The sequence below is a fragment of the Aquila chrysaetos genome, chromosome 12, assembly GCF_900496995.4.
Source record: "Aquila chrysaetos chrysaetos chromosome 12, bAquChr1.4, whole genome shotgun sequence".
Lineage (NCBI taxonomy): Eukaryota > Metazoa > Chordata > Aves > Accipitriformes > Accipitridae > Aquila > Aquila chrysaetos.
The window spans coordinates 39,774,510-39,790,686 of record NC_044015.1 but is presented as its reverse complement, the minus strand read 5'-3'; the positions used below and the strand labels follow the sequence as shown (position 1 = coordinate 39,790,686).

Here is a 16,177-nt window from a genome sequence, read left to right as displayed (position 1 = left end):
CCTCCTGTACAGCAATAACCTGTTTAATACCTGTGGTTAATGCCATGCCAGCCCTTTCAGTAATGATGAGATCAATAAAGAAGAGACAGGAAAATATGCCTATTAGGTCAAGTTCCTACCCAATGCATTTTATGATTCAGGGTTTAATTAGACAAGGTGCTCGAATTTATAATGAACTGCTAATTATGATTGATCTATCTAATTTAGTAATCCCTAATTAAAAAAAAACAATCCATAAACCTTACCTCAATAGAAGAGTGGGAGCTGGAAGGTAATGGGAAAGGAGTAACAGCCATCTGATTGACTGCATCTTCACTTCTGTAAAACAAACAAGCAACAACATATTACACACTAAACCATAATGGCCAAAATTCTCTTTTGAGTTGGTTTTGTCCATTAAGAAAATACTCTTACTAGCCTAAAAAGTAACTGTTTCTTACCAGAAGTTACAGCTTAGAAAAGCACTTCATTTTTGCTTTTGTTCTTTGCTAGCAAACAGATTACATCCCTTCTTGGGACCACAGTAGTTTCATTTTGGACATACTGACATCACATTCTTTGGAAATCTAATTTTGTGCGGATTATCCAAGGATGCAGTTGGAGTTATGGTCCCTACACATCAATAGATGTGCTAATACTTCATTAGCCTCTTCTAGTAGCGTCTACATTTGTAAACTGCGTGTTTACAGTGTAACATTCACATTACTGAAATATAACACCTGTTTTACTACAACAGATTGCTTTTTCTTTTTTGTTCATATTTGCAGTGGTCTTTTCTAAAAGATTCGATGTAAAAACTTGGAAGAATTTTTATAAAATGCAGGAAGAAGAAAACAGATGAACATTGATTCCCCCTACATATAAAGTGCGCTATTTTTCAAAGATACTTATTACGTATGGCATCTTTTCCTCTATCCTCTTTAAAATGCATTCCTAAGTTGACATCTGATTACTTTGTAACTTTCATAAGCCTTTTTTTCTTTATTAAATAGCATTCTGCCTTGCTAATGTTTTTCCTCGACTCCCATTTAAAATTATTTGGCTTGTGATATTAGCTCTGCATTTTTTTTGGCCTCTGTAAAACCGAACCAAGTAAAATACGACCTCAGTGATATTGTTTAAGGCAAATCTGAGGCATATGAAAAAAAGACTCAAAATTTTGCTTCAAAAACTGTACTAATGCACCTCTTTATTCTGGGGTGAACAACTCTTACAGAACACAGAAGCCAGGAACATGATGCAAACCCCATTTTGCTAAAGATTCAGTACTATCACACAGCCTCTGCTCACCAAACATGACAGAGGAGGTATCAGTAATACTGCTGCTTTGCAGATACAGATCTTGAGATGACAGGACATGGCTTCTCATGCAGTGTGTGTTCTGGGTTTGATTTCTGGTCCTATCTACTACCTTCCAGGTTACTGTAACACAAGCAGAATTTTTTCCTCTTTAATTTCGAGAATAAAATATTAGACTAGTATGTGTTTAAAAACATTTTACAGAAGTGCCTGAAAGAAAAAAGTCTCATTTTATCCCTCAAGAGTTAAACACATGAAGCTAGCATGTTCTGATCACTGAAAGACAACACTGTAAATCAATAGCTCGCAGCAGAGCAGCATATGGGAAATTCAGTCACAGGCATTTGAAATGATAAATCCTGCAGGCAAAGGTTGGTGAATTCATTTACTTATCTTCAACCAAACAGCCATACAATTCAAAGGAATTGGTTCTGTGCTGCTCATTTTTGTACTCGCTCCCAGCCTCTCCTCTTGGCCCTGCTCAAAGCCTTGCAAGAGTCAGAAACCATGCTAAGATCAGAACCAGAGTGGCCCGTGATGCAGAAACACGCGTGCACAGGGCCAAGAGAGAAATCTGAGGAATGCACAGAATCAAGCCCGTGAATTTCATAAGCGTTTCACAATTTCCAAGTGCATTTTACCCCTTAAGGCATATTAGGCAAGGACATTTTTCCTCCTATCTTCATGAGACATCGATCTAATTATATTGCTTTTCTAACCTATAAGAATAAATCAGCAAATGTAAGGTGTCTGTCTAAGAGACCCAGCAATTTTTACTTGACTGTAGAGGTTTTCTGACAATAGTTTATGTGAAGCACAAACAGCATGAAAACTAACAACGCTCCTGTAGCTTACAACGCATGCTGCATACCTTGCAGTTAGGAGCAAACTTGAAAATAACACGGTATGTATAAACCTTTGTAAGAAATGTTCTAAAAATTGCTAGACAGAAGCTTCATGATCTGCATGACAAAGTGGGGTGTAGTTAATTATACAAACTAGTTTCTACTTCATATATACACAAAACAACATGGTTTTTTTTCCAATCGCTGGGCAAAAATCTTTACGCAAATTTAAATGGATGGCCATTTTTATTCCAAGCAATAAAAAACCACTTACAGCAATTCCCTGGAAAAAAAATGCAAAAAATAAAAACCCCAAGGTTACGAAGTGTCACAACTTGTAATCTCCCCTTGCTAGGACTCGTACATATTTAAATACTTTAATGCTGCTTCAAAGGAGAATGCTTCAAAGCAGAATCAAAGTGGGAACATATTTTAAAGTGACAGATCTAATAATAAATTGCTCTTTCTGCTCTCCACTTCCCTAAGTGTCCTCAACGAAAACATGAATTTATTTACAACTAAAGGGAGCAATCATTTTCTTTTGATGCAGGAGCAGACAGCTTAGAAGTCTGAACAAAATATTCAAACTACAGTGACTGCAAATGAGCATTCAATGTATTTGCCAATAGTTGCTACATAACCACCTCCGAGAAAGCTGTTCTCAGTTACCAGTGCTCAATATTGCTTGAGGTTAAGATGTCTAAACCCTTCACAGTCAAGACACAGCTTCATACTCTCAGGGTCAAAGCAACACACAATGCAATTCATACAGCAGGGAAGCTCAGACGCTCCCCCTCCATATCTCCCAAAATGATAAACATCCACCGCTCTTGTTCCAGCTCTTGTGCTGGTTTGTATAAGACACTGGGACAGCAGCCCGCCTCCTTGCTGAGCTCGTGCTCTAGAGAACTGTTTATATTTCATCAGTTACATATAAAATGAATAGGGAAGGAATTCATCACTCCTCCCACAAATACTTTTATTGCTTCTAACCTCTCAGGATGAGTCTCTGAGTGAAAATGGGAATTAGATCTGCTTGGAGGTTAAGAGTGCCTATTGCTCGTACCAACATCACTACCAATAGCTCCATATTGAAGAACAAGAAGCTCTCCTCACTGCAAACGTCACAGGAAGCAAGATCAAAGCAATATATAAGTGGCAAAGACTCTTCAAACTTTAGAAAAGCTCATACCCTTTCAGATTTAGTTGATTAGATTGCCATACTTTACTACATTTTACTTCCTTTCTAGTCTAAATAGGACCCCTGGACATTCCCCGTCCTTTCTCGCTGACCAGAGAGAAGAAGTTCTGGTGCTTTGCTCTACCTAACAACTGCACCTCCGATGAAGGGGGAGATGTGCAGCTTAAGCAGAGACAAATACAGTTATTATTGACTAATAATTAACTACCATAACACTTGGCACAAAAGAAGCCTGAAGAGAGCAATATGCAAATATAAATCTAAAGGGATTACTCATTCCATGCTGCAGAAAGTAAGCCTGAAGGGAAGTTAAAGTTGTCTGCTATAAGGCTTCAGCTAGGCTGCCCTGCAATGCTGTGCTGCACTTATCAGAAAGCTGTCTCTGGCACATCGGAGGAATGTCACACACAGCTGGAATGGTCTATGAAGCATTCAGAAAGTTATCTTTCTAGAGACGATAACCAGAAGTCACAGCCTCAGCCAAATTCAGGGTTTTTTTTTTTTTTTTGCTCATCAACCTCAGATTTGTAATTCTTGAATTCAGGTTCCCTGCCTCCCTTTGAGGACATTTTCCATTTTACTTACTCTTCTGCCTCTCAGGTTTGCAACGGTATAAGCTCACTGTCATGAAACACTAAGAAAATCCTTCTTGAGTATGCCGAATGAGATTCATTACCTGCCTAAAGCAGAGCTTCTTGTCTAAGATAGTGTCCAAACTTCTTCTATGATCAGTGCAAAATCAAGACAAAGCCCAAACCAGATCCACTCAGAAGGGCAATTCATCCCAGCACCTAAATGACCTAATTTAGGACAGGATGAACTGAATTGCTCTCTGGAGGTTCCTGACAACTGTTCACTAATCACAGAAGTCCAGATGACTTCTAGATGTCTAAACTAAGGGAGATGAACCTCCTGCCAAACTATCTGCAACTACACAGTTCATCAACACTAAAAGATCATTTGACAACAGCTTTGTAAGGGGTTGTGGATGCTTTTTGGGAATACATAGTACAGCAAGAATCAGGAGAAAAACCCAATTGCTTGTATGCAGTTGCGTGACATCTTAGTTGGAACCGATCTGCAGACCAAGTGAATGAACAATGTTTGCCCAGTAACCCTTAGGACTCCCACTGCTTGTGACACCAGGGCATAAAGTCCTGCAGATTATTGAAAATTTATATTGTCCAGATCCTGCTTATTAAAAAAAAGAGAAAAATCAGGTCAGGATCTCGTATTTTCTCATCTTTGTTTTCTCTCTAGAAGTTCCTTTGGAAAAGGGGAGCTGCAGGAAAGTTGCATACTGAAAAGGCACTTGGGATTTTTCCTTCAGCTGGGTCAAGGCAAGACTTTTGTATTGTGCATCTTCTTGAAAAATCTCTCCTACTAACAGCAAGAACAGTCTTGTTCTCCATTTCCCTTCCATCCACTCCTAACCATGTGAGAGCCAAATGCATACAAATATTTTAAATGAACAACTAATGTTCATATAAACTGCAGCTTAGGTCATCAAAGGTTTGAAAGAGCCCAAATTACTTAACTTCCTCAACCTTGCACTTGTTCCCACATGTGTATGACAGCAAGGAGGAAACAGCTCTGAAGAAAACAGGAAAAGTTCAAACTTGCACACACAGTGTCTGGCAAGAGCTTATTTTTAAAGCTTTCCCACATGAAAGAAACTAAACAATCAAAGCAAGTAAAAACAGAGTTTATACTATTAAAATATGACCAATTATGTAAGTTAGAACAAACTTGAAGCAAAAATAATTTATAAAGCATGACAGTATTTGAGACTTTGGCATATAACACACAATGTTACTTATAGAGGCTCTAAAAGAAGAGCAGAAAAAGTCACAGCAATGGAGAATGTTAAACAGCACCGAGAACTGGCCGATCCAGCCACTGCCATCACTTTACCGGTCCTCAGAGCATAAGGATCTCTCTCCTTTGCACATCACCATAAATAACAAGAGATCAGTCTTTACAATTACACCTAGAAACAGAAGGAGGGGTTAGGTGACAGAGACTTGTGGGCTTCACTGAGAAGCTACGATCCCGTCACCAGAAAGCAATGATAACAGAACGAATGACTGCAGTGTGGGAGGACGACTCTGGACAGCTAACAGATGGTATTTAAATAAGCAAAATCCTACAGTACTTTACTCTTAAAGCATTTCTCACGTTTCATCACAGCACAGGACAATTTTCTTTTAAGGAATGAAGGTATACCAAAGAATGAATCACAGAACTGAACACAATGGGATGATGGTTTGAAATCAGTGGCATTCACTTTGATTCAAGCACTCAAACTATATTTGATCTGCTTATTATACCAACACTGAAGCACCAAAACAGATTAAAGGCAGTTAATTGAGCATGGAAAAAACTCTGAATTTGCTGAATCATAAAATTCTCACTGTAAAAGAGCATTCTGATATAAACTGGATTTCCTACTACAGATGTAAAATCTAATTATATTGTTTTATTATGCATCTTAAAAGGATGGACTTATAATGCATGAACAAAAACCACAATGGATACAAAACCCATTCTATTTTGGGAACGAGGGCACAGAGACTCCTACAAGAAGCAAGTCCCTTTCTCTCATTATTACCTGGCTACTTCCTGTTGTTTGGAGACTCAGACGAAGAATTTCAAAAGGCAGCTAAGACCTTTACATGCCCTATTGCCACTAACTTCCATTAGTGCTTCCATAGCAAGACTCCTTTATATACCTTGGAAAGCTGCAGTCAAATTATGATTTATTTCTGATATTCAGAAATCAAAAAGACAACTCGTACTTGACACAGTAGCTTGGAAGTTCATGCAGCAGCTCTAAGACTTTGAGGTCAGATAAAACGTAACTGGACACTAATCAAAGGAAGCACTTGGAATGAGCCATTTCATCTCAGGAAAATCTTGCCGTGCCTAGGCAATTGGTTTGTTTGTTTGATAAACTGGGTGAGCAGGTTAAATGCCTTCAAATTTGTTACTGTAGAAGGCTACAAAGCACAAGATGCACTGAATCTAAAAAAGAAAAAAAAAGTGACACTATAACTGCAAATCTTTTAGATGCTATTACAAGCTCATGTAATTAATGAGACCACTGGGAAACAGTGCTGTGTTAAGACCTGTATTTTGGAATCTGGCCAAAATCAACTGTTTTAAATAATCATCGTCAACTTAATTGAGGAAAAGATGCTCATAAACCAGAGCGAGAAGCCTTCAAATATACAGGGACGTCTATGATTCTCACAACACTTACTGCACTATGTCTCATCAGCAAAAATTTCAGGAAAGGGTGGGAATGCAATTGTAACACTACCTGGGTATAAAAAAAGTGTGAACAGATTTTTATAGCACAGACGGCAAGTTAGGATTTTAGTAAAAAGTTAAAAAGGCTGAGGACACCTTCTATTCTTTATTTTTTCCTAGAAAAAATAAATTTGGGTGCAACAAAGTCCAAGTTATTTAATAATGGTTATTACAGTTCTCACAAAAAGGCTCTTCTGTGCCCAGGAATTTCTGGGTTTCTTTCGTAACTGACTAAAGAGTTTATGGAAACATCCCCCTGCCCTGCACATGAACCAAAACACCAGAAATAGGAAAACCTTGATGCTGTTTCCTGCTTCAAAGTGAAAAGCAGCATGCTTATCGCTGAGCATCCTTCATCTGAGGAAAAGAAGGCCTCGGGATATCAAAGCAGGCACTTTTTGGTAATAGCCCAAGAGTTCGCCAGTTTTGATTTTATGTCCCAGGTCAGCTCAGTCGGGCATGCAGGAACTTTTTAGGCTGCAGAATGACGTGTTTCTGGAAACCTATAACCTACTCACGCCTTTCACTGGTGAAATTAGAACATTAATATCTTCATGTACATGAAGAACAAATCCATTTCTCTCATAACTCCTGCAGCACATGTTATTTTGCTACGGTGAGCTGTGGCCTCTTCTTACTGTGTGCTGCAGAATGTGTTTGGCTATGTTATGCTACGCACCTTCTACCTTTAAAAGAAGTTGCACTGGTAACAGTGCTCAGGAGGAGGAAAGTAGTATTTCTGTTGCAGCTGGCTCCTCCTCATTTTCAAAGCATAACAAATGTAACGGTATCCTGCTCTTTCCACATCATTAGAGCCCAGAGGAATACATCTGAAATCAGCCAAGCAGCAAACCTACCAGAAGAGCTGAGTCTGCTACACTCAGCGCTTTGTTCTCAGCTGGAAAAGCTATTGCACGTGCACGTACAAGAGATGGATGGAGATTCAAGATGCCTATTGCTGCTCTTAGTTACTACAGCTGGCACCACAATTCATTAAGTAGTGGCATTTCAATACCCTCATTTTATATTATAGTTTTTAAATAAATTGATAAAGCAAGAAGAAACATTTTCTACCAAACTGCACCACGGACAAGACTTCTGGGACCAGCACAGTCTTTTGGTTCACGTTTTCAGTCAATCACATCCACTGGTTTTGTGGTCTAAGGTGTAGGAACGGGAAGCACCAAGATAGAATGGGCTCATGGAATACAGTTTGCATGAGAAAAGAAAATAATTCTCGTTTCTCCTTAAAATTCACCTTTAAGAGAGACAGTCTAATTTTGCTTTGCTAAAATTTAGAAACACCCCTCTTACTATGAGTAGTTGACAATACACCAAAAAAAAGGAGACATTAGTTTTCTCCCGCGTTAGAGCCAGTGCTCTAGTTACTAACGTCATTCTCTCAGTGGAAGAATTTCTTTTCATCGCTGTTTGAATGGCTGCTCAGGTCAAGCAAACAGACCCATCAGTTGTCAGCGTACTCTAAGGCAAGGCAGAGAGCAGTGGCAAGGTGCGTGCTCTTGGATACAAGTTTATAACCTCAGCAGCAGCATTTAAAAATAGAAACCTTTTTTTTTTTTAAAATTAAACTCTAGAGACAGAAACAAGAATTACCCAATGGTATTTCCAATATCTATTGATTATGATCATTAAGACAACTGTTTGCCTTGAAATCCACTTCTACACAGACAATCTGAGAAGGGGAATTACAGCTAAGAACTTACATGGCCTTTACGTCTTAAACACGATACAAAATATGCACCGAGGATTTCCAATCCATGGGCGACTGGAGCTAACACGCACCCTTTGCTGCAGCTCTGCGGAGCGAAGTGCTCTGCAGCCAGCTGCGTGCTCAGTGCGGCAAGACAGGTCGCAAGAAGCTCACGCTCTCCGTGCTGCCTGACAGCACTAAACCCAGCCCTGGGTTTTGGTTTCGTAAGTTGTGGTTCTGCCTCTGGAGCTTCCAACCAGACACATTTTCCACATGCAATTAAGTAATGGTGAGTGAGTTGTTGTACATGACGTTTAATTTTCAATAGCTGGGGAAAGTAACATGGGAGCTGCAGGCAAGATCATTAATCTCCTCCAGATCCTCTGTGCTGCCAAGTATAGCAACTCATTCTTCACTGCACTAATGCTGCTCTTCCATCATTTCTGTGTATGCTGTACCAGACAGAGCCATGTGAGTAAATGTACACATTTATATGCATTCACCCACAGATTATTACATTGCTCACAGGTAAGCTGTGTATGAGCGAAGAATATAAACCAATTTCAAGTATGATGTATATGTTGGTGGGAAGACCACATTATAAAATGGCATAGGGATAAGTGCCCAACGAAAGTCACGGCTGGAATAGATGCATTTATGAAATTCCAATATATTAAAGCATATACGAGTTCTGGGAAAGAGGCAGCTTCTTCTCAGACCTCCCACCCAGGGTCATAAGAGTAACACTTCCTGAACTACTGAGTGAACACATGGACGTGTCCTTAATTCACATACAAAGAGGAAAAATTTTCATGCTTGGAGTAAAAGAAAAGATGTCTAGATGTAATTCATATGCAGATGAAAGGATGTTTTATCATATTGCCTCCTACAGAAGCCATCCCAGTGCTCCTTGTCAAAGTCAAGCTCCCCTGCTGTACAAATAAGCCCTAGTTCACTTTTTAAATCCTCTTTTGATGCCCATGCTCCATGTACTCCACCCACACTTGCCTGCTCCTCTCACAGCAGCTCCCTCTCCAGCCCCAAGCCTCTGCACCATTTTCACTCCCTGCTGGCAGTCTGGGTGAAGCAAGCTGCCCGCCCCGTCTTTGTGCTGGCAGAACCAACCTAAAGCACTTTAGTGAGAAGCAGCTCTTATCAGGGTGCTCTCAAGCCCAAGAGGGACAGATGGCTCAAGTCTTCAGCAGACACACCTAAAATAGGCATTCAATTACATTAGTTTTTTTTTTTTTTTTTTTTTACAGTATTAAAGAGAACTCTTCAACTGTTCTGAGAATAGTCAAGGAAAAGGTTTATTTCACTTCAAAGAGAACTAAGCAAATTCAGCATTTTCAAAACAAGATAAATATGTAAACATGTAATGTAATAGGCTAAAGTGCAAACAAATGTTTTGATGAGAACCATTCTTACCGTATGAAAACTAGCTTGACCTTTGATGGGGCAGTCTTAATGATTGCAGAAGCATTCTGATGACTTCTTCCATATAATATCTGATTGTTTATCTGTTAAAAGAAAATGAAGATTTTCATGTAAGTGGACAGGTATGCATTGTTTTAATTTATACCACCAAGACTTCCAAATCTATTGTGGAATAAAGAGATAAGACTTAAAGAAAATGCGGTCCGCAAAACATAAATCGCCTAACTTTTGAGGTTCTTGCAGACAGGAATACCAACGTTGCACTGATAGATATACCTCTCTGTACAGGGTTGTAGAGGCAGAAATACCAGGGCTGAGGCACTAAAAGCCTCTGTCAGGCACAACTGCAGAAAGACATCCCATAATAAGCACATCGGAGGAGACAGGCACTGCTCAGCTTGGCCTTGGACTGCCCAAGGCTGCCGCCCCTTCCCTCAGCCAACTACTGGATGAGGATGGTGAGTAGTCTGCAACTCAGCAGCAACACTTTAACCATTTCTCATCGGCTTTCTTATCATGCCTTTTGAAAGGAAAAATCCTAATTTGATTTTAAGAACATCCTCCTTCTCATACCGATTCCATGACGGACCACAGAATTGCAGCCTTAGAACGGATTTTAAAATACTACATTTTCAACATCTTGGGCTCCAATTTATCAAAGAAAAAATACTGTATTAATAGCAAAACATTCCAAGTTTTATTCTAGACCAATACAAAACAGGAACCAATGCAGAGCTAATTTATAGTCTCATTAGTAAGCCACAAATGAGAAAAATCTTTTTCACAGATCCATAGAATGGATTTTAAGTATTGTTCCCAGATTTTTGGAAAACAACTTGACCTGAGAAGAATCATATAGATACGACAACAGCACAGATTTTGAGACAGACACTCCTATACCTTACCTACTGGCAACTGGCAGTTTAGGAACACTTGCTGTTAAGGTTGTGCTGACTCCTCAGTTCCACTGAAAGAAACAGAACTGATACCCATGGAGAAAAAGGACAATTTAAGGACATGCCACATCACTTTTGCTGTGATGGATCAAACACCTAAGCACAGCAACAGACACCAAGCACTACGTTGGACACTTTTGCCGCATGCAAGCAAATGCTACAGTTTTCAGAGGGAAATAGCTTGGCTTTGATACAGATTGTGTTTCAGGAGTTTTCATTCTGTAGGAACTAGAAGTCTTTTCCCAGTTTGAGGAAAATGAGATGCTTACTGTCTCCCAGTGCCATGCTCAGTAAGTGGGACTTCAACAAGCACAACAGCATCTCTGAGATGAATATAGTAGTTACTTCCAAGCCAACCAAAAGCATACTTAGTATCATACCACAAAAATAACCTGCAGTGTAAAAATGGAATATTTAAAGCATTTCATTCATTTCACAGGCACAGGGCTTGTGTTTAACACCTCGCTCCACCTCAGTCTGCCCACAATGACCTGGGTTTCTTGGGCTTCAGCTCCCCTTCGTCAATGCCTCCCACCTCAGAGGTATCCTAAGAGGATGCTCGCCTTTCAGCTCAGGCATTGCACAAATTGCAGTCATGAAGATCATATGCAGAACATACGGTAGATATGAATACCACAATAAATTTAAAGAAAGTAAAAGCTGAGCTGAGTATGATCGGACAAAACCCACTATGTCAAGAAGATTAACAAAACCCTTGAGCAGTTTCTTAGTTGTACCCTAAAGATTTTCAGATTTACAACTAAGCTGAAGTGAACACTCAGCAAGGTGGTGAAGGAAAGCATCCTCCCCTGACAGCAGGGAACAGGACTACCAGAGCTATCTTCCTTCAACTTCGACAATTTAGACTGGAATAAGCATCAAGATAACAATGATCTGTGGAAGAACAATTATTTACCTACACCTGAATACCTGTAAACATAAACATGGAAACTAATTCAAAGCTACATTTAACATCTCGTATTTTGTCCAAAAGGGAGGGCAAAACTTTAAAGATGAAGGAAAAAAAAATTGAAATTAATAGTATTTGGAGCCACGATGTTAGTTCAGGTTCATGGTTCAGCTCGTTTCGTGTCTTGCTGTCTAAGCAAGCATCAGAGGATTCCAAGCGTGCAGAAGAATCTGTTATTTAACTCTGTCAAAATTCTCACTCCAAGCATCTTGATTAGATTAATGCACCTCTTTGGGGCTGGAGTGTTCATACACCCTTCCAAAGTGAGCAGCCAGCTTCGTTTCAATGCTGCGATTTTTTCCTCCCACTCTTAATTTACAACGTAATATTTACATTCACATTTGATATACCAATGCTGCTTAAAACAATAATGATAGTAGAGCCCAGGAACAATTTACCAGTAATCATAGAAGGGCTTTTTGTTACTCAAAATGTTTGTATTGGATTTTGGTTTTGTATTCCTAGAAGATTTTTTCATTCAAACAAGAAACAACCGGCCAAGTCTTACAGCCTTGCACCATTCAGCCTATTCAGTCATATTGGCAACTTCACAATACTCCCATCTTATTTTCAATGGGTCAAAACAACATGCAAGTTCATCAGTTAAACAAGGACAATGCAAGGACAAGAATAAAACCTCTAACGCTTGATTATTCATTAAGATTGAAATGCAAACCATTTACCTACCAAGTTGCTCACTGTACAAAGAGAGAACCAAGAAAGGTCTACAAGAGTCTGAGCTGGCATGAAACGATCAGCACTGAGGAAACAGCATCACGCCAACATTTGTAAGGGTTTAATATGGTGCTGTCTGCAACTGCCATGGTTGCAAATGTAGGGCGAGAAGCAATATCCTAGGCCACGCTTTGTTACTGAAAGATAAATTATAAAACCAGTGGCAAAAATTAATGCTCAGTTGCCTTCTGGCTTCAAGCTAGACTTGAAACTTCCAGCAAGTTTGTTGACTTAATTTCTCTAAGTTCAGAAATAAATTATTCACTGGGAATCCTGTATGCTTTACAAATTGTTTGGATTTAGTTAAATTACTATCAATTTTTCTAAACAGCAGACTTCTTAGATTAAAATTTATAGTCTTTACTCTGGCTAAATTAATCCTATTCACTACATGTATCAAATAGTCCAAAATTTAATTAGCTGTGAGCTGGGTCTGTAAGTTATAATTATTTAATTACACCAAAATGAAAGGATAATCAAAGTAATATATCTCCACAAGGTTTTGGACTGTCCCACATAGTTATTACAGCCAGTATTAATTTTTCTTTTTTTTTTTTTTTTTTTTAAAAAAGGTCCCTTTCTTTTGCAAAGTAAATTAATGTTCCGTTAGCTTCGGATACCACAATGACAAGCAAAGCACAAAAGCCTACTTAAATAAAAAAAAAAAAAAGAAAACATCTAGAATTTCATAAGCAATGCTATTTTAAATCTTTCAAATTAAATAAAGTAACACGTCAGATTAACCAAAGAGTACTCTGGGAGTCAAAACCTATGAATCTGTGCTTTATTTTTTTCATTAGAGATTAGAAAAGAAAAACAAAGCTTTGACTAAGCAAAAGAAATAAACTGATCTAAATCAACCTCAACTCTTCTTTAAATGTCTCTTTACATAACTTCTTGGAAAGACAGCAGAGAACAGAGAAAGATAAAAACAAAAACATGCTACATGTATGAGGTCAGGTCACCACACTTAAGTTCAATCTTTAATATAACCCTACACTGCTTTATGGCAGATTTTATCACATATCCCAAATGTACTGTTCCCTTCACCTACAAAAGTTCTGTTTTACAGTTTCATACGCTGAAGTAGCAGAAAGTACAAACTCACAGAAATCTGAACTCTTAATTTAAGAGAAAAAAATTTAAAGCTTTGTTTGCTTCTCAAACTTTAATTTGCAGAAGAGAAACATTAGATATGGATATTTTTTTAAAAAGAGCACTGTTTTTACTATGTGGCAGTAATGGAAATCCATAAAATTAGTATCATCTGACTTTTATGAAAATCAAGTTAAATGATACCCCAAAGCTAGTAAAAGAACTGGCACAGCTTTCTATAATAATTATTTCTTTGTACCAGTGCATTAGGTTCCTTCTAACCACAGGAATTGTAGCATTTCCAGATACAACCAGACTCTGAAACAATGGGAAGAGTTTCAAAAACTTTTTGATGAGTCAAATTATATAGACTGAAACCCCATAAAATACACCAAACCCCCAAATAATAGAGCACGAGGAAAACACTGGAAAGAAAAAAATAATTAATTAGAATGTGAATTCTTCTTTCCTCACCAAATTTCTTGCCCGGAACACATTCAAACACGTGCATCACCTAAAGTGATCAACAGACCATAAACTCCACAAAGACAGAAAATCTCCTGCCCCGCATTGCGGTTCAGCTTTGCCGTTGGCTCGGCAGGCAGCTGAACCCCGTGGGTCCCCACCTAGAGAGCGCAGAGAGAGAGACAGGATGACAGAAAACCGCAGATTGCCTGTGCCCTCGTGCACAACCAGCTTTCCGATTACAGCTTTATCTTATTTGCAGCTTTAAAAATCACCACCCGACACTAACCTTAATTGGTACCTGTACACAAAGTACATGAAAAAAGTATTTGTATCCTCCCATGAAAAGACCAGAAGGACACTATCCCTCTGCATTACCTTCAGTAAATGAATCTTAAGAAGAACAGAAGCTATGACTATTGTGTTTAAATAGGAATAAAAAAATAAAACACCAGAGTTAATCATTCAAGATGACTCTTCTCGTGTGAAAACCTCACTGTCTTTCTACATTCAAGTTACTGTCCCTCTTGAGGGATAGTGCCCCTTGCCTAATCCAAAGTAACTGTCTTGACACAGGAGAAACATAACAATCCCACAACAAATAAACTGAGAATAAAATGCCAGTCCCCCGCATTCTAAAACAGAAGTGGCATTGTGAATTTGGGTGGGTAGTTCATTTAAGTGGGCAAAATACTGATGTATCTGCTATATTATTACAGCATAACATACTTATCTAAGAATCTTAAAATAAAATAGCAATAAAAATACATTTAGCACAGAAGTCCTCTGGCTTTGAGCTACGACAAAAGTGGCATAAAAAAAGAAAAAAATTGCCTCTCATGCAACAGTCCAGAATGAAAAACAGGCAAATTTGTCCAGCAATTCTTGACTATGAACACTAGCTTTCACTCTTTCAAGAAGCGCTGTGGCCTCCTAGAGCAAAACATCCAAACGAGCAGTTTCCTTCCACCTCCTGGCCCATTTTCAGCAAGATAAGCAGGGACACGAAGATGGCAGAAAATCCCAACATCAGTAATTTAGCATAACAGGGCTCTGAACAGCTTGGTTTATTAATAGAACACAGTTGACTCTCTTGTGGAGAGATGATAATAACAGGGTGGATTATTCAGTGTGAATAAAACCTACCAACAGGACAGACCCATGCAGAGCTCACGAGCAGCAGGGCTTAACAGCACAGGTACAGCACCACGTGAACACGCTGCGGGCCATGCTGGGCACAATCAGCCACGGGACTAAGCCCAAACTAATAAGATACGAAGCAGTGCAGACACCTGCACTAAAACAGCAAGAGTGCAAGGCGGGAGCACCACAGATGGTTTCTTTGCTTGGAAAAAGAACTGAAAAGCAGAACTTGTGTCATGTAAAAAATACATTCTTTTGCACAGGGACCAAATTCTGACCCAAGTAATTTTCCTCCACATATGAAAGTAGGATGAAAGGACCCTCTCCCTCAAAAAGCTGTTTTCTCCAGGAACATACCCATCCAAAATACATCACAGAAGATGTATTAAAAAAATAAGGATTACATACAATTTTTAATGTGACCTGCATTTCACTCAATGTATAGGCCAGATTGACTTTGAAAACGAGCCAGGATCATGCCCCCAAAAGACTACTGTTGTTTGCAGAAGCTAAAAGTGAGATGATATTTCATTAATTCAGTGACAAAAGACTTTATGAATAAGGAACTGAGGCAGTCTGGCAGTATGCCACATCCTTCAATTGAATCCAATCAAACCCCAGTTCAAAAGAAAAATGAAGAGGTAATATCTATCTGTCTATCTATAGCTCTCTATATATCTCCATCCCATTAACCTTACCCCCATCAACAGCCATGGGGAATTATCTGCACACACTGTAGTAGCATCCACCGTTTTAACGGAGCAACACTAAGCAACAGGATTCACTGGGGCAACCCAGGACAGTGCAGAAATGCTAGAGCCTTCCTAAGATGTCAATCCCTTCTCTTGCCGATACGCTCTAGTATTCAAAACTGATGCGTAATCAAAGATGCAGGTGCAAATATAGGCAGTTAGGTGAGGGTTGAGGGTGGTCTATTTGCTAATGAACAGATGAGAATACCAGGAAAAATGACCTCAGATACTTATGAATGAAGTGGATGCAAAGTCC

The 16,177-nt window shown here is 39.0% G+C and overlaps 1 protein-coding gene across 11 annotated transcripts in view; it reads right to left on the bottom strand.

Annotated features, from left to right (window-relative positions):
* The window catches only part of PATJ (PATJ crumbs cell polarity complex component), a 156,869-nt gene that overhangs the window by 44,116 nt on the left and 96,576 nt on the right, over nucleotides 1-16,177 (bottom strand). For all 11 annotated transcript variants that reach the window (XM_041127550.1, XM_041127551.1, XM_041127546.1 and 8 more), the window contains 2 exons: nucleotides 9,797-9,888; nucleotides 246-318 (listed from right to left, as the gene is read on the bottom strand). In XM_041127550.1, the coding sequence (XP_040983484.1) occupies nucleotides 246-318; nucleotides 9,797-9,888 (165 nt within the window). The remainder of the gene's footprint in view (nucleotides 1-245; nucleotides 319-9,796; nucleotides 9,889-16,177) is intronic.